General features: G+C 37.2%; 1 protein-coding gene across 2 annotated transcripts in view; it reads right to left on the bottom strand.

Moving 5' to 3' along the window:
* Positions 1 to 404: 404 nt before the first annotated feature.
* NFXL1 (nuclear transcription factor, X-box binding like 1) overlaps positions 405 to 24939 on the bottom strand; it is a 50069-nt gene continuing 25534 nt past the window's right edge. Inside the window, exons 16-22 of one of the 2 annotated variants that reach the window (XM_075091567.1) lie at positions 24576 to 24716; positions 22214 to 22380; positions 21362 to 21431; positions 13862 to 13966; positions 12554 to 12640; positions 9065 to 9118; positions 405 to 3688 (exon numbers count right to left, since the gene is read on the bottom strand). In XM_075091567.1, coding sequence (XP_074947668.1) covers positions 3515 to 3688; positions 9065 to 9118; positions 12554 to 12640; positions 13862 to 13966; positions 21362 to 21431; positions 22214 to 22380; positions 24576 to 24716 — 798 coding nt within the window. In that variant the 3' untranslated portion in view covers positions 405 to 3514. Of the gene's footprint in view, positions 3689 to 6930; positions 7154 to 9064; positions 9119 to 12553; positions 12641 to 13861; positions 13967 to 21361; positions 21432 to 22213; positions 22381 to 24575; positions 24717 to 24939 lie in introns of those variants that run through there. The other variant, XM_075091568.1, reaches the window with a different exon arrangement.

Raw genomic sequence — 24939 nt, 5'->3', positions numbered from 1 at the left:
CTATAAACTCGAGTTCAGTGCTTTAAAGCCACAATCGCAGAAGCTTTTATGAACACATTTTGGTGCTATCTGCATAGTAGTTTCCTTCTCTAGTAAAGGTCAGGGCGAAAGTCTAATAGATCAGCTGCATTTCCCCATGAGACCAAAAAAACCCAATCTACAAAGTCCATTTCCATTTGTTTCACCTTAAACTACTTCCCCAACCCATTCTCGCAATTTTGTCAGAGCAATAACGTGAAGGAACGTGTCTATGGAAATCCAGCATTAATCTGAGCAGTAAGAGCGCAGATCACCCCCAGAGAAGGGAACAAAAAGCATGCCTAAGCCTTCAGCTGCGGTACATCAGTCATCATTACCCGGGAGGAGTTTGCTGCTTTACTACACCAGTCCTTGAGAACAAACCATTTTTCAAATTGTTTTCAATTTGTTTATTGTCCGAGTTGGTTTTTACATTAAATTAACACACACGACAGCTTTGTTATTGTTACAAGGAACAGACTTGCCCAAGGCGTTCACAATCCAAAATGTATCGATGACCTGTAAGCACCTTGGTTCAGCAGAAAGATGAACGCTCAGCAGAGTGCACTCAGAACCAGGAAAAACCCCTCCAAGTTTTTCAATTTCACACAGAGCTAAGTGTTCTGCACGTTAAAGTATCCTCCTCACCAGGATTCTCTCTCTCTAGCTTCCCTTCAACAGCAGGTCAGATTATATAATTTGTTTTAATGTATACTTAGCAATATGCATTTTCTTTTAAACTGTTATAATTAAAAATATTCACTCATTACCTTATGTAACAGTACATTTCATTTAAATTGCTGAAAATGCCCCCCTACCTTCAGTTCAATATTTCTAGAATTCCCATCTTTCATGTATATTGAATAACAGGTGATTTTATCTGTACCTTTTCCTTCAAAGGTTGCCATGCTTGCAACATGCAGCTCCAACCAAAATAAAAAGCCAAAAAATTAACCGTAAAAATAATTTAAAAAACCAAATAGAACCCAGTGATTTATTAAACTGCAGATTGCTCGAACCCCCACGCTTCCTTATGCCAAGAAACAAATCTCTGGTTCAGCAGGCAGACCAACAGAGTGCAAGTGACTCAGATGGCTGGATAGAAACTATCTGAATAAAATTTCAAAAATAAGTATGTCTCGCATATGCAAGGCTCAGGAGAGATACAAATCCTTTAAAGAAAGGGAATGCGCCTACTCATACACGCATTTGTATGAATGGAATGAATTTCTGAAGATTCTTGTGCTTTCTTATTACAGTAAAGATGATCAATGAGAAGCAAGTCTTTTCCTCTCCAATATTTCACCCAAATACTGCAAGATATGCAGAAAAGAACACTAAGAACTACATCAAACATATAACTCAAGTGCAGTTCATTTTTATATCCCTGAAGAGAGAGACTTCTCTCTGCTCTAGAGGCAAAGAGAACTTTACATTGTACTTGTTTTAAAGAAAAAGCTAGCAGTAAATAGAATAAGGAGTTATAGCCGTGTCAGAGAAAAGCTCTTTCCACAGTGGTCTCATTCATGTTGATCTGCATATTTCACCTACAAAGGTATCTTGTATTTGTATTTTTGGAAAATACATCACATTTTAGCTCAAGCCGAACAAAAATCTCTCTCTTTCTCCTCTCAGTGACAGGATAGTTCCTGGCATAAGTAGTCACATAATACTATCACCTGCTCGATTAAAGAATATGGAATTATCTTCCGGGAATGAGTATTATAGAACAGAGTTAAAGTAGCAATATGGAAAACGGTTTATTCCTTACACTAGAAAATAAAAGAGAATTCAACAGAGATGCAACTATGATTGCCTAGTGTAATTTCAATTGATCTACAACTTTACATGCTAATGGCCTGACAGGACAGTAGTATGTCTAAAAATAGATTTAAAAAACCCCCAAACATAAGTTGCTATCAAATAGCACCAATCCCTGCTAAATATTGCCAAGTTTTCCTTACCTCTCTTCTCTTTCACCAAACTTGGGTGAAAAATTGAAAAGAAAGTTATTTTCTCCCCATTTTGTCAATCTGTGCAATCTAAAAGCTACTGCCTTTTGCAGCTTTTCTGGTGTGGTGGTTTTTTTGGTTTTTTTTTCTGCTGCTGAACCATAATTACAACTAGGTATCAGCTCGAATTAATACCAGGTCCCTTTACAAGTGGGCCAAAATCATCCGGAAGAGCTTTCAAACAAGCTACAATCTTCTCTACTAATTCACAGAAATGGTCCCACTGCTTTTGCAGGATTTGGGTTGAAATTATATGCCTGAATTACAAGGACAACCTAATGCCCTTTGGCTTTGTACCTCATCTTTCACAGGATCTTGCAAGCACTTTTCAGTTACCCACAATGCTCAAGCATCAGCATAAGATTTCCAGCACAGGTTTAAAAATTCAGTTTTCTGATTTCCCCCACTCCGGAATTTAACTTGCAGTCCCTCAGCTGGGACAATGTAGCTTCTCTAGCAATCTCGAAGCTGTGTAAAGCTTTCGGTTCTACCAGCAACACTGACATCCCAACAGCAAGGCATTCGAACTGTAAGAAAATACTTAAACATTTAAAAGATTAGCTAGATAGTTTACATGTGATTAGCAAGCCCCATCCAGACGGCTTCAGAACAACACATAATTGCGTTGTTACACTATTCAATTACATTTTTGCACATGTATGCAAATATTAAAACGCGACATTTATCTATCCAGTCAAGTGATGCTCTAAGTTCAACTTCAAATTGCTTCTATGCTGTTGGCGATGGGGGCGGTGATGAGAACACATCCCTGTACCCTGAAACTACTTTATATCCATGTTCAGCATATGCCTCTGACCACTAAATGAAGTTTTCAGTTGCTTTGAGGAAACAAGGTGGGGGGAGACCAACCAAAAACCAAACTCCACAGTCTGTAAGGGGGCCCATTTTATTGTTTGTGATAGAGTTGACTTGGAAGACAGTTCACATTTCCTTTTTCTGAACAAAGTTCTGACACGAGGCCCCAGAATATGCAAGCCTAAGTGATCTGAAGTTCCCCGTTAGTTGTTATAATTGAAACTGGCATGAAGCACAGAAATTATTGTGTGATACAACATAAAGACTAGCATAAGAATACTAATCTTCAATAAACCACTAAATTGATTTTACAGATAACAAATATTCAATAAAGCATTTTATACTAAGCTGTTTTTAATATTATGAGATGGAGACAAGGAAAAGTAACACAAAATATTAATAGAAGAGATGTTAATGGATCTCAGTCAGTCAAATTACATCAGCACTTCAGTGTAGACTAAAATCTACTATTACTTTCAGTGTCTGATTTCAGTTTTCTGCTGTGAATTGACAGCAGAAGGTGACATTTCTTCCCTCCCCTGCACTTTTCTTGGCAAACAGAATACATACATAATCTATGCATATTAAGTTTTGGTACACACAGACTAACATTCTAGGAATAATAGCTACCTAAAGCCCAACTGAGGTATATTAAATATTGAGTTCTTTCAGTCATTGTAGGCCATAAGCCATGCAACCATCACAACAGCAACCCCGAACACTAGCAGCATAATAAGGTTCTTGTATTTTTGCCATGATGATTGTTCAACTTCTACTTCATCCTTTCTTCTCTTGTTCTTTCTTCGCCCTTTTAATCTGTTTTCAAAAGCTTCCAGTTCAGCCTAGATGAAGAAAACCAGAAGTAGTTGACATTTGTGTCAGAATTAAAACCAAGGAAATGTGCAGATTTTAAATAACATTCCCAAAAGCCAGTTTATAAAAATAACTGGCAGCCAATGGAAGTTATACATCTCTTAGAGATGAGATAGTAGCACTTTGTCCCATGGTTACAAAGCACTGCGCTTCCAAGTATGAAACCATTGTTTAGTTTCCCATAAAGAACATCGCCAAAAATGCAACCAACTGAAGTTTTACGTCAAATTTTTTAACTCAGGCTGAATACGTTAAACAAAAATGAGATTGTTATTTCCATGAAATATGTTTAAAATACATTATTTTTCCTATTAAAGAAAAGCACTTGTATTTAAGCCATTACAATAACATATATAAAAGCACAGGCTGAAATCTTCAAAGACACCCCCACGTAATAAGGATGCGTTCTCTGCTAAAAATAAATTGTTAAGAATATAAATAAAAATCTATCATCTTTCCACCAGTTCTTTATATTTTGCATGCTCAGCTAAATTGTAGATTAATAGCTATAATCTTAGATGGGCACAAAAAGATTCCATTTGTTAAGTGTCATAACTTGACTCTTAGTCACTAATGGATGATTGCAGTAGGTACACAGCATCCTTCAAAGGAAAGCACACACTCTTAGGCCCAAAAACAAAGCAAAGCAACTGAAAAAATAAGAAGTACAAGCTTCCACTCAGAACAGCAGTTTCAGGGTGATGCCTGGAATCAACAGTAGGATCCTCTGATCCCTGGTCCTCGTCCCCCTCCACATCCTTTTAAAAGGGTATAAAGAGAACACAGGCAAAACCCCTATTAGGGTACAAAGCTGAAATAAAACTGGAATTAGGCAGGCTGGAACAAAGAGGGTAAGACTGGGATGAGACTCCAATGAGGAGCCATCTCATTGCTAGGAAAGTCAGAAAAGATGCTCTAAAGGAGATTTGAAACAGGCTAAAACCAGAAAAGGTCCAACAATTATCTGGAGTTTTAGGTAGAGTTGTCAGCTACTAGGCAAAGCATGGGACAAGGAGCAAGGGAGCAGAGAGACCAGATGAACTGAAAGAGAGAAGAGAGATGGGAGCAGCAGAGCACAGCAAGCCAGGACTGGCTGGGCAAAAGGCGCAAGATTGAGCTGAGGCAGAGGAAACATGGACAGTGAACAGAGACAAAGCCTGGCCACAAGAGGAAATAAATCTACATGACTACTACTGCAGTGCTGCCAGGAAGAGCGGGACTAAGACAATACGGTAGGTGCATTAAAGAAACAAGAATAAGGCTGTTTTGGGAAATGGGCAGAGTAGTAGTCCAGTAAATATAATTTTCCTTTGGAACTCAAGATTGCCTGATGTCTGGTCTTCCTCTGCTGACAGCGAGTATTTGTCAGAGTTTCACAAAGCAGATCTTACTTCCCTTCTTGTGCCAGATACCACTGTTAGCGGGAGAAAGGGACCCATTTTGATGTCTATTCTTTTGTACCTAATAAAGGCAGAAATTATTGGCGCTTCTCTGACGATATGGGAGAAAAGTTCAAAGTTCCCACAGCCTGCCATTTGAAACAACATTACTTTCAACTAGCTAATCATCCTTTAGAAAAGCAAAGTATTTTAATGAAACAGTTTTTCAAAATCCAAAATCTGGAGGCAACTGCAGAGTTCTTAAGGTTTCACATATAACATGGCAGTATTTCATTTTACAGAGCAGCTAAAAAAAATTTGGGGCTTCTATAGTTATTATATACTTGTGATCTGTAAGTTTTAAAAGCAGAGTGCTTCGTGAATTGCAGTAATCTGAATTAAAATATAGGACTCGAACTATTATGTAACAGGTACTGAACTGCTTTCCTAGCGATCTTTATAAAAACCCAGCTAAAAATAAAGGCATTAAAAAAAGCAAAACACAGAATGAAGAAAGGTTTGTGGGCAGAGAATACTAGAAAGAAGCCATCACTATCCTTGAAAAGCTACCTACGGATTTTATGTATCTGTCATCATTCCCAAAGTGTCACCTCAATGAGCTCTGAAAAACAAAGCAATGGTTGTGCTCAGTCTTCAAACTACCTTAATTTTTCAAGCTAAAGCTCAAGCTTTTTATTTAGAGTAAGAACCTCACTTCTTTGTGTACAGACATATCAAAAGTGAAACAAAATGCATTTATTTAAACTGTATACTCAAAACAATTTGATGTCAGATAACGTCTAACTTGGTGTTGCTCGGGTACTGGATGTGGCTCCTTCATGCGTTACTCTCTATATTCTTCCTGCGCTGGAAGGAGCAGCAGCCCCACGGGAAAATGTAGTTAAATTAATGCAAATAACAGTGACTACACAGACACAAAGCATGTATCTTGAAATTGCAGGTCTTGTATTTTACAGGGAGGGGGTGGCAGGCTCTTGACTTTTGTAACTTCTAAGGAGCTGTTAAAACATTTTTCTTTCTAAGAGGAAAGGAAACAAAATCTTTCACACAACTCATTAAATTAGAATTCAGGTTTAGGACCTTGACTATAATTTCTGAAACTCTTGACTATTACCACTTAGCTCAAAAATTTAACCAAATCTTTTACAGTCAAGTGGGACAGGGAGAAAGCTTGGTCCGAATTGTTAAATAATTGAAGCACTGATCTTTTTTCCACCTCTACCAATTGTGAAAACCCTGGCCTCACATGGTGCCTCTGAATTAGAAGCAGAGGGAAAGTTTGGCTGCTCAGGCCATGACAAGAAGCCTAACCAAGCTGTCTTCCTTCCACTAAGAAACAAGTGATTCCATCTGTGAATGGTATTAGCAGAAGCTGCTACCAAATATAGCAAACACCAAAATATAAATGTGCAGACCTACCAGAGCACTAACTAGTTTGTATATAAAGGATTTAATGAAGTATTAATCAAAACATGTCTCAAGAAACTGTGACTAACAGATGGACTGTCTATATAAAACTGTGCTAATGAGATCAGGAGGGTGGTACGAGATGCAAACTTTTGTCAGAAGGGAGTATACTCAATATCAGAAGGGAGTATACTGAAAGATATACTCTTAATGTGACCCAGCAGCCTATGATAGTGCTTGTCCTCAAATCTGCATCACCAGATGGCAGATTATGAGATCAAATTGGAGGGGAATCAATTTCAGATAAAAGGCTGCAATACCTGAGGTTAGTACTTGTGTGCAATTCTGGAGCCTATTTATTAATTACTGTGTCCTATTTGTTTTAATTGGTTTTGTCCTGTTTTTTTACTGCTGTCCTGCCGTTTGCTATTGTGCTATATAATTGGCCACTCTTAATTAACCTTTCAATAGGCTTGATTATGTATAGGTGCAGTCTTCTATCCCTGAAGCTGCATCCATCACAAAACACGTCCACAGAAGCAGTTGCTGTATTTTGCTCCAAGGTACTGCTGGGCTGTAACTGTGAGCCTTCAGTGGACGTACAAGTAGAACGCAACGGTGGTGTGACTGCAGAGAGAAACAATCACTGCTGCAGAATCAAGACAAAAATAATGTTGCACACTGTGCTGGTGGAGTGAATCTGCTACAGCTTCAGAGGAGCGTCACTCCTGTGCCTTTACCAGAGGCACTGTAAGTTAAGTGATTTTGAGGCAGAAATCATTAGTAACTGGGATACCTTCTGGAATGCATGAAAACACAATCAGTGCAATACAAACACCAGCAACTTTGAATTTGAAGCTCTAAAACTGTAAGCATGTTCTTTACATGTGTAAATGTCCATTAGTACACTTCAGTACAGCAGCTTGCATAACCATCAGTTAGATTACCTCTGCCTAACAAAATGTTTCAGGAATCTGCATGCAAGCTACGCTTCCTGACCTATGTCCCAGAACTAACACTTCCGAGGTCAACTTAGAGAACAACGATTAGAACAACTTAGAGAATGACAGAACAAGGGGCTACGGTTTTAAACTGAAGGAGGGTAGATTTAGACTGGATACAAGGAAAAAGTTTTTTACAGTGAAGGTGATGAAACACTGGAACAGGTTGCCCAGAGACGTGGTAGATGCTCCACCCCTGGAAATATTCAAGGCCAGGTTGGACGGGGCTCTGCGCAACCTGATCTAGTTGAAGGTGTCCCTGCTCAGTGCAGGGGGATTGGACTAGATGACCTTCAAAGGCTCCTTCCAACTCAAACTATTCTATGATTCTATGAACAGGAAGAATTAGCAAACTATGAGTTGTACGAGGGAATGTGATCAATATTGTAGACAGCTGAGGCATGAATGTCACAATAAACGTTGCAAAATGATCACAAAACAGTGCCTGGTCCCCTGGACAACAGGTACATAACTGCACAGTTTTCCTGCACAATGTGTAGACACACTCCCCTTTGAAAAACAAAAGCAGGCCTTGCTAGAGCATTGGTTGGTAGTTATAATGCTTTAATAAAGTCTCTAGACAATTAATCAAAGTAGAAGACTGTCATAACAGAAGTTGTGACCCACAGAGAAACTGTCTATCCTACTGAGATATGGAGAATGGTACAAGAGGACCTGTGAGCAAGCCTCCCATGCCCCCTTTCAAGCAGGGGGTGAGCCAGTGCACCCCAATAAAAACAGAATATGACATCCAGGTGAAAACACAAGTATAACCTAACGCATAACAGTTGTGATAATTGAGTAGAAGGAGGGTCACAAAGCACGCACTGGACTTAGAATACGATTTGGTGTCAAATGCTCCAGCATGGGTATACACGCGTGAAGTGTTTGGAAGGACTGCATTAAGGCTGTAGCCTCCAGATGACAAACCTGACCTAGCCATCACCGCCAGCCAAGCTTACAGTTATTGCCTGAAAGACGATTAGTATTAGTGTCTCCAGGCAGCTGGCACAGAAGCTTCTTCGATTACAATGCTGACAACGTATGCTCACCAAAACCAGCAATTACAGCAAATACACTTTTTCCCCCCTCCTCAGAGACTTTGAAGGACAAAGACTCATTTAGGCTTCCTCATTCTTTTGTGACGAGAGGGAGAAGGGAAGCTTTACCCAATATTTAAATTTCTGTGCCTCCGTCTTCAGCAATTCTGTGGGGTTTACACATTATAAAGTGTTTGATTAAAATCAAGAGTACTTAGTATCTTAAAAATAAACTCTATTATACACAGAGTAATGCAAGACTAACCTGATTAATTATCATTTTGCATAAAATTATGAAAATTGTTTGGGAAAACATGTGGGCTCTTAACCATAGTAAATCATTCACAGCAGACATCTTAAGAGTAAGGTAACAGGACAGGAGTGACTGTGCATATCACATCACAAACTATACATCTTTCGTTACATGTAAACTAAATGATTTACTAACAAGAACAAGATGGGGGAGGAAATGGGGGAGGAAGAAGAAAGGTTGATACCTGTTGTCTTCGTTTCTCTTCTTCAATAGCAGCTTTGGCTTCTGCCTCTTTTATCTGTCCAAACACACAAAGTGATAAGCAACTGTTGTAAACAGCAGCTAAACCTGTTTTCTTATAGAGTCATAGCTACTCCTATAGAATAGTACTCTCAGCAGAAGTGAGCAAAACCTCCATCAGGTGAGCTCTTAACTTATTCAGATTACAAAATATTCTTGGAAAAAGCTGCGTCATCTCACATTTGGAAAACATGGAACATATAATTGATGCTACAAGGCTATAAATTGAAGTTCTGACTTCAACTTGACAAGCTCAACCATCAAATATAAAGCCTAAAAAGAATAGTTTGTTCACTAACAACCAGGAAAACCCCTAAAGACAGTTATTCTAAGTTATCAGCAACTTTATCTTTAATTCAGTACACTGCACACATACAGATAATTCCTATACATGTATATAATTTACACACACAGATTTCTTTCCAAGTACTTTAAGTATTCACTGACTACTACAGCAAAAGGAAACCTCTATATTTGTACCAAATAAGACATGTATCGGATAACGCATAACCAAACTGCTTTAAAGCTCTTGGTATAATACAAACCAAATGTAACTTTAATCATCAGAAAGTCATACGAAAAGAAGTCATGGGAGTTACAACTTCTAATTCTATACAAGTGTTTTGTAGCATTCAAGAAAGCAAATTAAATACTCGAAATTATTCAGAAAAGAACGGTACAGAAAAAATGTCTATATGTAAACACATGATGCACTTGAATCTTAGCTCCTGCATTCAGTTTTGGTCCTGCAATAACAAAAGAATGTAAAGCCTGAACATACACAAAAGACAATAGGATGGAGTGGCTTCCATCTAAAGAGATGCATAGCTAGGATTCATAAGGTGACTAACGGCACAAAATCCTCAAGAGCATAAAGATGCCAAATAAGCATAAAAGATCAATAATTATTTTTCATAATACAACAGCAAATGCATAAAATGAACTTACCAGGAGGCTGGCTTATAAGAGAGGGAAGTATTCTACTCCCACACAGTATCTGGCTAAATTTAGAAACTCAGTGCGACGGGATGTTTACAGATGCCAAAAGTTTATGTCGACTGAAAGACAATTAGGCATGCTAACAGGAGATATATCCAACAGAGACCATTAAACAGAAAGACACCCTCTCGATCTCTAAAATTCCCATAGTCAGAGATCACTACAGTAATAGTAGTAACAGGAAGAGTATACTGGGGAAGTGTATGTGTCTGCCTTCTTGTGCACATTTCTTGGACCTTTAGCATTGCTGCCACTGAATCACCACCTTAGAAAAGTTAGATGTAAAAATCTGATTAATAACTTGAAATGTAAAACACCCTTGATTCTATTAACTGGATGATTTCCATACTAACAGTGACAATAGTTTACTAAATATGGAATGCGCAGGTGGAATTTGTTCCAAACAATTTGCAATTCAAGAGCTCTTGATGACTAAGGAGAAAGCATACCAGCCCATCCTTTTGCACACTGTAGCTCAAACAGTGTGCACTGGGGACAGAATCTATAGCACAGTCCTATTTGCAGGTTTTCAGACAATTTTTTAAATTGCTAAACTGTATATCAAATAAAACTATTACTGAGAATTTAATTAATTGAGACACAATGGCAGAGTCTATCTTTAAAGAAGTGTATAGAAAACATTTTCAGCCAAGCACGTTTGAAATCGCAGTCTGGTGTGGAAAAAAATTGCACAACCAGCCTCCTGGTATTTCACTGCCATCTAACGGCAGAACTCCAGCTCCAAAAGAAAAAGTGACCCACAAATGTGGGAAAAAAGTAACAGAAGAGCTGCTTTTTACACTGGCGTGGTCATATTGGTGTAAGATACACAGGTATAATATACATAGGTAGAGGGAAGATTAACCATTACAATGACAATATGGAAAAACATTTCTAGAACTATTTATTTAATAAAGTGTACAGTAGAGACAATTCCTCAGACGTGCATACTCACTAGGTGCCATACATGAAGAGTTTTATTAAGAGTTAACATCCTTTGTTTTTTGAAATTGATGGTTATTTTGCAACTGTGCAAACTAAATTATCTTTGTAAATGTCTGCTGTTTTTAACAGACTTTTTCCAGTCTTGACACATTAAACAGTAATGACATAATAAAGTACTTTTGTCAAGCCCATATGATAGGGGAGCATTCTAGTACGTCATTTGCAAGTCAACACAGGCTATAAAGAGGCAGCTAGTAAGAGTTTAAATAGAACTTCATAGCTTCTTATAAAAAAACCAAAACAAATAAATCCATGTTCTTCTGTGAGGAAGGTACACACAGCTAGGTTATGCCAGACAGTATATGCCTGCGGCATTGCTTATAGTAGAAACTTGTAGTCATTTGCTCACTGAATTAAACCTTTCCTTCCTGTGGATTACAATATCAGGGGTGAGAAACAGGAACTAGTATCTGCTGAAGTAAAACAGCAGCTGACACTGCACTGCACCACACTGAGACATGCTGCCGTGCCCCAGGTCATGCAGGCTCTTGTGAATTCACCTTGCTTTAGTGCACTTCATGTCCTATGAACTTACCTGCACGCTCTTACTGGAGCTGTTTGTTATGGTTGGGATTTTCTAAAGGCACATCTGAAGAGTCTTAGCACTTGACCTGCTTGCAAACTTGCAGGATTTGAACTATGTGGTACTTGTTAGAACTTGCCAGTCAGTCCTGAAAGTCTGAACAGAAGCTGAAAAGAGTCAGCTTTATCCATTGAGTTTTTGGGTTGTACATTTATTACATCTAACGCTTACTTGATAAAAACCAAGCAAGTTACACACCAAATCTTTTTGTTCATATTTTATAAAAGGCTTGTAAGAGCAAGGCTGATATTCTGTCTCTCTGGGCGACTGCATGCAGCAATTTCTTTACTTCACAAAAGGGCAGAACTAGGGAGAAGTCGTATTTACAGCAGGCTAAAAAGTATACTGCAATTGCTGAAAACTCTGCATTCTTCTGGTACAGGGTAACTAATACAGTGTGGCAGGATTACACTCCTCATGCTGGACAAGTTGAGCATTCAACGGCTGCAACTTTCACAGGAAAAAGCAGATCTAACAACGCCATGTGAAGTGACCTGGCCCTAATCCTACAGCACTGATCATCAGCGATTATTTTTATCATCACTGATCATCGCTTGTTCTCTGCGGAAGAGGAAAGAACCAGTTCTAACAAATTAAAAAAAAAAAGGAAAATAATGTTGTTTGAACTTAGTATTTCACTGAGTTAATTAACACTGTCTACAAACATTGTAATTCTCCCTATTAAGCCAAATGCAAGTCTGAAAAGTAGCCACTATTAAACAGCACATCTATTTATGCTGTATTCTTTTTGCTAGTATTGCCATGAAAAAAATAATTCTGCGTTCATTTTTTCCCCACTTTTCGTGAAGCACTGAGAAGAAATTATAGCTGCAACGGATACATTACCTCAGCTGCTTTCCGTTTCATTTCCTTGCATAATGCATCGCATTCCAGTGAAACTTGGCCTTCTTGTAGCTTGCTGCACTGTATTTCCTGTTAAGTATAATTTGAGTCTTTTTATAATCGTTTCCCTATAGAAAATTTTAGTTACAATGTCCATTCTTTATGAAAATTATAGAACATTCTTTAGTAAAACATAGGTTACACAGAAAATAAAGCTAATGATTAAGTGTTATTTGAACCTGTAATTCTGTATAAATTAGCTTATTCAGAAAGAAGGAAAAGAGAAAAGGACAAGTTGAAAGCAAGATCAAATCAAATAGTCCAGTTTAATTTCTCCTTTCTTCTCTTTTCTCACTTGTTTGCCTAAGACAAAGTAAGATAAACTGAATTCTGGCAGAAAGAGCTAGCATTCAGAGCCTCATTAATTTCAAATATGTTCTCTTAACTGGCTGAGATTACAGGGCAAGATCTGGTCATGAGGAAAATAAATTCTCACTCAGTGTTCCTCCCCTCCCTCTAAGACAAAGGACAAAAAAAAAAAAGCTCAGTTTGAAGCACTTGTTCTGTACATGTCATCCTTTCTCCGGCTGAAGCCCCCACCTGCAAGACTTCAGGTTGCACAAGACATTTCTTGGAGAAGCTGCAAACTCTGGGGAATTGCAGCCTGTTTGGAAGTCTCAGAAGTCAACTTGGTCCAGAGAAATCATTTAAGCACCTTTTAATTAAGCCAGATAATTATTTTTTCATCAAGTCATTATTATTTGCTAAGACTTCACATCAATTTCTGTTCTTCCCCCAATAATACTTTAGAGCTATGATAAACTTGTTACATTACTTTGTCCCTTATCTTTGTTAGAAGCTAAGGATGCTGATGCCTGTCTTTGCTTTTAAGTTTGCAGAGAACCACAACTGATTACATTAGTTAAGGATTCACAACATCTGTGCTTGTTCCAATTTATGTAATGATAAACTTTCCCAATATCATCAGAAAAATGTGGTGGTTTTTTTATTTCTCAAATCACTCTAGGTCATCTGACTATTCTCGCAATGGAGCTACAAAAATTGAAGTGTGCTTGAAGATAAAGCTATTTTAAGTCAGGCAGCTAACATATTTTAGCACTAACAGGATTTTTATAGTCTCCAGTGAATCTTCTGGTATTGCAGCCCAGATCTTCAGCTGATGTGAACTGTTATAGCTCTACTAGAGTAACTGGACCTATTCTAATCTGCACCAGAGACAATCCATCCATACGAGCCTAGGAACATATGAAGAAAATACATTGTTCTCAGAACTGTAACTTACTAATTTACCTTTTTCAGTCTCTTACAGACACATCGGAGTTTAACCTTCTGGCTGCAGTTCAGAGGACAGCTACCTGAATGGCAGATCTCTTTACACCGGTGACCACAGGGCAGCTATGAAGAACAAAACACACAAACAAAAATAAATGATTGTAAAATTACAAAGAATGAACTGTTTTTATTTCAGACATAGCAGCTTAACAGAAAACTCATTTAGCTTATCAGTTTTTCCACTTGTGAAATTTTCTTCTTTTTTTTTTTTTGAGCAAATGTTTACTTGTTATTTACTCTATTTCAGTTCATGTAGAACAATTTATCTTTTCCTAGTACAGCTTGGTTAAAAAACAATTTCTCCTTTCAAATATTTCAAAAATAGTTATCTCCACAGCAATAGATAGCCTAGCTATCTGTATTTTGGGGGGAATATGAGTAGATAAGGTAAAAAGAAACTCAAAACTGAAATTAAGTGTACTGTAGCAAATTGTAGCTCAGAGACAACAAAAGAAAGAGGGGAGAATCAGAAGCAATAATACCACAAAAGAAAATTTTGCATGCGAGAATCTTCTGAACTAGGCAAAAGTCAAATGCAGGTCACCAATATTCTTCTCGTGTACAAAATCATTTCACAATATCCTGAATTTCTGCATTTGGCAGATTATCCCTTTTCTGATATCTGTGAGAGAGAGACTTTTTTTACTGCCACTGCAATTTTTAACATCTATAATGAAAATATTATCGTTCAATTAATGTGCTAAGAACTGAGATACTAATTTAAATATGCTGACTGTAAGGAGTGTAGCAGTGCTCCCTGCATTATACTAGATAAAATTTTCTCCTTTCTGTTAAGAACTTCACTGAAAATATACCTTGCCCATACACATGCCCATAAGAAATCATCACAATAGCCATTTTTCATTTCAATTACATAACCCAATACTGTTAATAACTGAAGGTGGAATCTCATGTAAGACATCCAATCAATTTATTTATAGAGGTAGATTTAAATCCCCTAACTATTTTAAATGGCATTGGATAGTGCCCTTTCTTAAAGGTGAAATTTCACCTCTTCACTGCCATCAAGGGATTAACACAACTTGGAAAATGCTCTAAGCCACACAATTTTAAGATAAATCTTTTCACAGTTATTAAAATGTATACATAATACAGCAGTTCATCCACAAGAATGGGAATACTATGTAAGATCATTATAAAACCCAGGTGTATATACTTCTTGTTGATTAGTAAATTTGGATTCTTAGAAGTCCATTGGAACTGGCTGAACCTCTGAGTTAGTATCATGAAACACATACCTAAACAGAATGCAACATTTTCTGATTAAAAATTATGGAAGACACATAAATTTTTATGCCCATGCCAGTTACAAGCAATTATTACACTGCAGTTTAGGCTCAATTTTTTTAGTCACTATTTCAGCACATTTCACACAGGATTAGAAGGAACATCTAAGTCATCATGTTCAGTCCTAAAGTCCAGTCCTCCTAAAGGCAGGCACCTCCTATGATCCCTCTAGGACTGTGTGAAGCCTTACCACGAAAACAGTCTCCCATTCTGCTCCCTTTCTACTGTTGCGCTAAGGAGGCTGTTCCACGAGCTCCCTGCAAGATGCAAGAGCTTTTTTTGAATTTCCTACATTTATTGTAGCCAGTCTAAACCCCTTAGTTCTTCTTCTCACATTGGAATATTTCTCTACTGTCCTTTCATACAAGGCTTTTTATTCCCATAGTATTGCTTCATTAAATTTCAACCAGCTTAAAACAGTGTTTCTTGAATATAGTAGCTAGAACTGCATGTAACATTCTAAACGACATCTCCATAGGAAGGACTTAGTCTATTAAGAATAAGGTGAAATTAAGGCATTGTACAATCTTCCCCAATACATCTTCAGCTCTCAGTTGCATTTCTCTCCAGCTAATCATGCTGTGACAATAAGAATTTCTGTTGTTTCCTGGGAGCTTGTTATTAGACTTGACACACATGGTCTTACTGCTTTTTTCAGTATCTAATAACATGTCCCAAATACATACATTCTGCAGATGCATTTCCTCAGTTGTTATGTACTGACAACACTCCACAAGTTTTCACCGGAAAATTCCAATGTTTTTTGGTGCCAAGGTCATTACTGAAAACAATGCAGGGTCAGGCGTCAATCCAGTCATTATTGTTAACATCTCTTGCTCCAACTTTTCATTTACTTTTGCCGTTGTTCCGGGTTTTCTTGGAAGTGTTTGTTTTAACAAATAAAGCAGTTGTTTCCTTTAGCCCACCCTCACCCTTGTATTAACCCTCCTCTATATCTGAACTAGCTATTCACTAAGTGGCATTGACTCAATAGCTCTGCTATTTGCATTATCTGGAGGAGGAAAAAAAAATTGGTCATCTTGTCAAAGAGGAATTTAGGTTTGTTCAGGCACAACTGATCATCAGCCAATCTATCTTGCATTTTGCCTCATTTTGAAAAGATATGGGGAGAAACTTGTCTTTAAGCCTTGTACGCTACTGAGGTCAGACTACAGCCGGGACCATGGGATCTAACAGCTGAGGCGGCTCACCAGTGTCCACAGTCTTTGCAAAACCAATTTGCTACTGTGTGACCTCTGCGCAATAAGGGGGTCCTTCTCCTGGCTCCCTACCCAAGAGCATCATACACAATCTAGTCTCACCTGCAAGTCATCCTGTGCAGGCCCAAACAATCCATGACTAGAACTATTACTTCCAGCTTACTCTTCCATACTAATTAGGCACACTTCCATTAGTAGTGCCTAAGCCCAAACAAAGCGTCTCATAAAAGTGGCGTGTCAGAGCTGCAAATTCAAGACAGTAGCCCCCAACTCAACCTCCAGGTGCTACTGCAATAAAATACTTACATTGCACACCATTAGACCAAAATTTGCATAGCACAGAAGTATAGAATCATTATTATAGGATCACAGAATCATTCAGGTTGGAAGAGACCTCTAGGATCATCAAGTCCAACTGTATATTTAATTAATTTAATTGAACTGCATGTTTAAACCAATACTGAAACCCAAATCTACACATTTAGCTCTCTGCATAGAGCTACACAGCTCACAGCCACAGGCATGCAGGACAAGAATGAAGCTGGCAGTGTAACTTTCTTTTTACTCCCTCCAATGCAAAACAAACATTAAAAAAAATAAAAATCAAGAGGAGCAGTGAAATGAGTGTCAAAACAACATTTCCTCATGATCTCAGAAAACAAAAGCAATCCTACTGCTGCTTCTGCTGGATAAATAATGTAGTGGAAAAGGATTTTTTTTTTTCTTTCCTCGTTTTTAAGTGTCCATGCTGAACTGCATGTGCCCCTTCAGATCTTCATGATACTTGTCAATAGCCCATCGACTAAAGGCCAAAATGAACAGGCTTTACGTTTGACATGGCAAGGTCTTTAAAAGAGATTTAATCCACAGCTCTAAAAACAAAACAAAATAAAAATCCTGCAAGTATTTTCCCCATAAGCAATGCATTTAAATCTTAATATTATGTCTGATGATGATAAAACCCATCAACATTTATGGAGGCTTAACTGATCTCCACCAGAAGTAACAAACACAACCTGTTAATACACACCTGATAATAAAGAAAATAAGCTATTAATAAAGAAAACAACATTTTTGAGCAGCAATCCCAGAAGCTAAGTACAAAAGATAAGTTTATCACTTCCAGACAAATGGATAGACTCTTCAGTTTAAAAGGCGGCTCTGCTTCCAGAGATCTTATGAAAACCTCCACTGCTTAAGCCAGGCATTGAGGAAAATCCTCTCATTATGGGACCAAAGCTGTGCATTGACCTTTTAAAATTAAATTTTTGTAACCCATGCATATTTTCAAGGTGTGTTTACAATATTTGATTAAGCATTCTGGAAATAAAATTTATTTCATTTATATAAAAAAGATAAGCATACTCTTAATATGTATGACATTGTCTCTACTGCACTATCATGTTAAAATAAATTTATCACAATGGGGTCCCATATTTCACATCAAGACAGTAGCAGACTACACAATAAAAGTACAAAGTACAGTTATTTTATCAAAAAATAGCAATTACACAGAAAAAAATATTAAACACAGATCCACAAATACTGATTTGAATAGATAAATGATGAAAACTGATGGACTATTAAAACTTCTATGTAAGAATTGCCCCAAAACATCTGCAAACATGATCATAAGAATTTAATCACTCCTGATTTAAAAAAGTTAAATTTCCTTCAACAGGATATTTTTTTATTGCTACCAAACAAGAGAAAGAACTTTTTAATTAAAGCGTCTCATCTAACAGCTGTGGCAATATCAAAGACTTTGCTTTTCCCTAAAGCAGAAAGGAAATGTGAGCTGTACCGTACGATACTAGAAGTAATTTTTGTAGTTTTATACTGCCATTGCCAAAACAAAAGCATGAAACCTTTCAAGACTTTCAAGTTCCTGTTGTATTTTTTCAAGGCACCGCACAATATAATTGATTTTCATAATCCCCAGATGTACCATGCGACCTGTAATTCAAAGATGGCAGCATACTGTCTACCACAATTTCCATTAAACAAGAAGAAGAACATCTCAAAACTAAGACTTCAGTAAAATACTGTATTGGGTTGAACCTAAGTTGCACTATGCTAAGCTTGGTGGAGTCACAGTGCATACTGATTTTCAGCAAACAGCAACCTCACTGAGCTCTGCTAATCACCCAAGGTCAGCTTCTGACATCAAATAAGAAAATTCTCATAAAACACTAATTTGAAATTTACACGAGGCTGTCAGGACTACACACAAAACATTTCCGATTTAGTTTTGAGCACACGTATTTAATTTGTAAACTTTAAGATGGATAAGACTACTGAATTTAGAACACTTATGTTTTGCCCAAGTTTTTTGTAAGTTCTTATCATGAGGTCCCCTCAATGGGCTTGATCTATATTTGCGGGAAGGGAGGGGAAGGCGGCAGTGGTGGCAGTGGCAGGGTGATGTCTGTTAAGGCTGCTCCTTCAAATTGTGTTTATCAATGACTCCTTTAAAAGAGAACTATCAGTACAATTTGTATTATGATACAGCTAGATAATTTTCCCGAAATTGCAGACAAGTACTGTATACTTATAAACCAGACAAAATATCCCTAGCACTGTTTAATATTTAGAGAAATGGGAACAAATTTTTAGACAGAAAAAAAGGTAAACCACCCATGCAGTACATATGAATTTACCAAAATAGGATCTGAGGAAAACAGATGAGCTGTAACACAAAGCTATGAAGTACCCGAAGCAGGACTGTACGAATACTTTTATGTTTCATGAAAGCCAATAAAAGCTAGAGCTAGAATCAGAGGAAGGAAGAAGCATGCATTTTACATCATGAATTACACTAAAAAGATTCTCTGGATACCAGAAGCTGCATAAAACCTTATTTTTCTAGGCATCTAAGGAATGAGAATTTTAGAATTAAATAAAAGCATTAAAAAACTAAAGTGGACTCTCTTGTCCTAAACTTTCTCTTGTATCCCACTGAATTAAGTAAAAAAATGCATCATCTGTGGAACAAGGCAATTCTGAACTGCAAGCTAGAATTCAGGACCACTACTAGATGGATTTTAAATCCCAGACTGAGTCTTGGGAATATGTCCAGAAAAATCACAACAGTTACATTAATCAAAGTCAAAAATGAGATATGGGGGGGGGAAATCTTTGAAGAGAAGCTGAAGTACAGGAACACATAGTTCATGTTAAGAGATTATAAGCACTCTTGAAAATAAAGAGGAGGAAGTCTTGGAGCAAATAAAACCAAAATAAGAGAGGGAAATGAAAGGACAAAATTAAGAGGTAAATGGACAATGAAATAATATCCAAAAGTGTTCCCCAGCCAGGAAGAGAGCTTTCAGACATCCAGATGAGAAAATTGTGACAGGCACATTCATTTACAGAAAAAAATACACCAGAAAGGCATCTACAAGGGCAAAAAGCAGAAGATACAAGTAGGCACACAGGACAGCCTTCCTGTTGGGGTTAACACGATCTTGTCTGAAAAACAGAGGAACAGAGGCTGTTGGGAAACAGCAGGAATACTGTGATTTTTTTGCATTTACTCAAAACCAAAACAAGTTTTCTAATGAAGGCAAGGACTCAAATTTAATGCTTCTAGTACTGGAAAACAATGAAGCAAAAGAATGGTTCTGAACCTACATTTATTAGGAGGTAAGATGACAGAAATCTCAGACTAGAGGACATCATCGGTAAACCAGCATAAGGGAACTGAGTGGGAATCGGCGAAGCAGTTGAATCAGATTATTTATTAGTGCCAGCTAAATATTGCATGAGACAGACTCAGCTACACAGTAAAAGGCCAAACCAGAACAACAAAATCATAAGCAACTATGGGACAAAATATTTTCTTTAGTATATACATTTTTATTGCAGGGAAGGAGAATTTATCAGAAATTCTGGAGAATTTAGCAGTGGAAACACTTTCAAAAATATTCCTGACTATTCCTGTTTTCCAATTCATAAATTTTCTAACTATACAGTGGAGAATGAAGTGAAGAAAGAGCTGTCACTCTCATCACAACAAAAGAACAAAGATACAATAATAAGTAATGCACGGATTTCTCAAAGCACACAACCGTCACATAATAACAGCACTGGGAGGGACACAGAAGAAGTAATTTGGCCTATCCCTCATGTCTTACAGCAGTACTATCCACAACTGGACAAATCCTGATACACGTCTAAACTGTTACTGATGAAAATTTGGTAGCTTCTCCAACCAGTTCTTCCCCTGCTCCGCAAGCTTTACTACTCAAAAGTAGTATTTAACATGAATGTTCCTTACTAATGCCTATATACACCAGTCCGAGGTCTAAGTATCATGCAATAAGGTTATTCTCTTCTTTACAGGAACCCTTTAGATATACCCAGCTACAGAAGAAAGATTAACTGGCTTGTCTTCTACTTCACACTACTTAACATGTATTTCACCAGTGCAGCAGGGCATTACTAACTCGCCTCACTAGTTAAGTATAAAATCCTTTTCCCCCCACACCCAGAACTGTTGCACAGACAGGGATAACTAGACTTGCACTTAGACAAGAAAAATCGCCAGCACAATTCTCAGGATTTTTCCTCATCAAACAGCATCCCATTATTTTGGATATATACATTCGAGACCAGTTTTTAGCCACATTAGGAGGCACACTCTTCCACATTCAACGTCATTGGCATGCTTAAACATTCAAGCTATTAATGTCTTGGAGACAAATCTCTGACCCTTCAACATAACCTTCCAATTTGACAGCAAGACATTAATAACTGTCCTCTGAGTACAGTTCACTAACCACCTTTGCATCTATCATTTACCACATTCATTTAGACTAAGTTCCTTTAGTTTGCTTGGCCTACGAAACTGTATCAAAAACCTTCCAAAAAGTAAAATCCACAAAATTCCACACATCCATCAAATCACATGTTTCTGAACATGGCTTACCTCTTTTGGACACTGATTTTTGCAGGAAATAAGAAGCTCCTTTTCTTTTAAATCAGCACGTGTTAGTTTTCTGTAAGAGAAAAGATGTATTTGTGATAAATTCCAAATTAAAACCAACAGAAGTCAATACAATTAGGTGTATAATTTCAGTATATCTCACTGTAAAGAAAAATGGGCTAATTTGTCCACATCCTGTGGGACTAATATAAACTACACTATTTTACAGAAAAAAAAAAAAAACCCAACCCCACATAAATTTGGAGGATTTGAGGTAATTTATAGAAAACACAAAAGGAAGAACATACACACACTGGAGGAATATTTTCAGAGCAAGGCACAGAGGATAATGCTTAAATCCACAAGTCTCGTCTTATATTAAGTAAAGCCTAGCTTACCCTCTATCCACATACGCACAAATGATTAAAAAGGAGTACAAATGTTTACTAATAAGTTCTACAATTAAAACAGCAAGGGTTTGAAGGACATTAGTTGTAAAGACCTCTTACACTAACTACATTAATTCTAAATCTTGTTATAAAATTCTTTACCTACCGTAAAAGAACCACATATAGATAAAATATTATGTAGATTACTAAATATGTGCATAATTCAAAATATTACTGTATTATAAAAATATTATTAAAACCCAATTCTGCTCACGAGACTTCATATATTTATAGTCCTAGCAGTAATACCATATAAAACACTGGCAAAACCACCATTATATTACAAATTATAACCTTCAAGGGACATTTCATAACTTGCCATAAGAGTAGCTCCCATCCAAGACATTTCAAATGGTTTCCAGTTAGTAGCATTCAAATGAAAATTGGGTTCAGTTCTGACACTTACAAGCATTCAATGTACAGTATTGAGAGTTTGCAGTGACACTTTATTTTAAGCATCTGGAGACATGATGGGCAATCCCCAGGATGACAGGGCAAAACACATCGGTGAGGACAGCCAGATGGCCGGGGCTTGGTACACTCCTCTTCACACTGCGAACATTCTAGATCTGCCTAATAAAATAAAAACAAGGTACTAAAGAGAGTGCCAAACATTTGCTTGCTAGATGCGATTAACAAGCTTTTACATAGAACAAAGAGTTGGGGTGGTTTTGCTAGGGAATCCAGCTATTCAGTGAGATATCCCTCAAGCAAAAATAATTATTAAAATATGCTTTTAAAAGAAAAGCAGAAATGCCAGTGTTTGTCAGTCAAAGAGACAGAGTTCTAGTCTGCCTCCTGGCCATAAAAGGACCTTTTAATATTAGTGCTTTGGGAAACTGCCATTAAGCCTGTTAATTCTCTATGGAAAACTGTTAGAAAAATAAGTAATTTCATATTCAGAACTAAACTTTTCCCACCCACCATGTTATTGAAATAGTCATAACATACTGCTCTGTAATACAGGGGCGGGGAGGTTTGTTTGCTTGGTTTTAAGAAGCAAACTTCGTCATTCCGTTTCCCTACACATGATAGTTTGTATAATCTTCCAAAAAGTATTAGCTTAGGTATATGCTGGGAGGTGCTGAGGTGTTGCTTCTGCTCCATATATATATATTACACAAAGTCTACAAGAGCTGTGGTGTTATTCTCATTCCAAGTGATGCAGTCAACATCAGCACAGTAAATTAAGCTCCATTTCTATTCATATTCTTATCTTAACTCATCCAGAACCCTAGTCTGCAATCAAATACACACAGATAGATTGACATGATTTATCAACTGAACCTACACAGCATAGTATTTAAGGCCCACCATCACATTTGAATGCACAGTTTCACAGAAGTCAGTCAAAGTAAAGCCAATTTATCCAAGAATAAAGCTACATAATGCTTCCCCAAAGAGGACTAATTCCATGCCAATATTTCACTTTCTTCTGTTCAAAATCAGGGCATTAGGATTTAAGTTTTTATACAATAGTTATTTACAAAACCTAACCCCCAAAAATTCACATCTAAGAAAGACACGAGCAACTGAAAGCCTTTAGAAAACAGAGATATAAAATTTAACAGCAAGTAAAAGCAAACAGCTGGCCTTTCTGCAACATTTTCTAACACAACATGCAGAACAAACCTAAATTCCAGACAGAAAAAAAAAAATATCATTACTCAGACATGTAAGCAGGAAATTTAATCAGCCCTTTTCTGACTACACCTGCAATTTAGTCTATCAAAACAACAGAACAAAAGCTCTAAAGGTCAAAACCAACTTGAATTTATAAAAACTCAAAGAAAATTGAGAAATGAGATTTACCCGTACTTCAGATGTACATAGACTCTCGTTTTCCGATGATGTATTGTCTCATTGAAAATGGAGCTAGGAATAATCCTGACCCAGTCACATTTTAATTGATTTAACTGAAGGAGTAGGCACACAGCCTCTTATAGTCATAACTGGAGATGCTTAAACAACCGTCACTCTCACTATTTACTGATGTCACTCTATTGCTGCAGGTTACATTTATGTTTTGTACCCAACTGAATGCTTGCTGTTTTCTAAATGCCCAGAGCCCATGTTGCAACTTCTTCTACAGTAATTCTTTAAAAACTTTAAAATCATTACTCCCTCAAACCACAAGCTATGTGCTTTTGACTGCTCAAAACTAGAACAATCTTCAGCTTTGTACTTATTTTACCTTTGTTTCATATTATCTTCAGCAACTAACACCTACAGCTACTTAATGGAAAAGTGACAGTTTCTAGTAGACGCTGATAGACACGAATAGATCACCCCAGTGCTTTAAGAAGTCTTCACCTATTCTGCAACATTTCCAGCACTCCTTCCTAAAGATTTGCTAGCCTCCTCATTTACAGCTCTCCTCAGTAGTTTCCCCGGCAGACTGCAAGTGCATTTGTATATAGAGATTATCAGTAGGTCACTTGATCTTGACAGTTACCGAAATTGACTTTAGAAGAGACTTGTCAAGGACATTAAACAAGGTTATGATGAAAACAAAGTAATATATGTTAACGTAAACCAAAAAAGTGTAGCATTTGCAAAATACGCACTATTGTCTCAGTTTTTTAGTCTAAAGAAGTATGGACTAGCTAAATGTAACTAGCGTCAAGGGGCACAGACCACATGCAAGTCTCCCAGTGGAATTTGGAATAAATCCCATGTCTTCCAGCTGCAAATTTGTTATTTTCGAGTTAAAACTGAAGACAATGTATAAAATACACAAAATCAAAGCAAAATGGAAATCAACTTACCTTCTTTCCATCCGCACTACTGTTTAATTTAGTAATGTGATGACATTCTTTCATACAGGTGTGATTCTGACAGTCAAGAAGCCGCCCACAAAATCTTTTACATGAGTAGGGTTTTGCAGAGTGACATGGTAATGGACTAACCTAGAAGTTTTAAGAAAAAAAATTATACATATAAACACACAGATAGCGTATACATACACACATTGCACAGGTGTGCTGTGTGTGATACATATATACACACAGAGAGAAATTTGGTTCTTGAGTATATTTGTTAAAAGAAGAAAAGAAGCACAATGTCTATTTGACCTTTTTTTTAATAGACTTTAGGTTCCCAGTCCAACATAACCACACACATTTGTTTTAC

Source organism: Phalacrocorax aristotelis, chromosome 4 (assembly GCF_949628215.1).
Source record: "Phalacrocorax aristotelis chromosome 4, bGulAri2.1, whole genome shotgun sequence".
Classification (NCBI taxonomy): domain Eukaryota; kingdom Metazoa; phylum Chordata; class Aves; order Suliformes; family Phalacrocoracidae; genus Phalacrocorax; species Phalacrocorax aristotelis.
The sequence above is the reverse complement of the archived record's forward strand: the minus strand, read 5'-3'. Positions and strand labels throughout refer to the sequence as shown.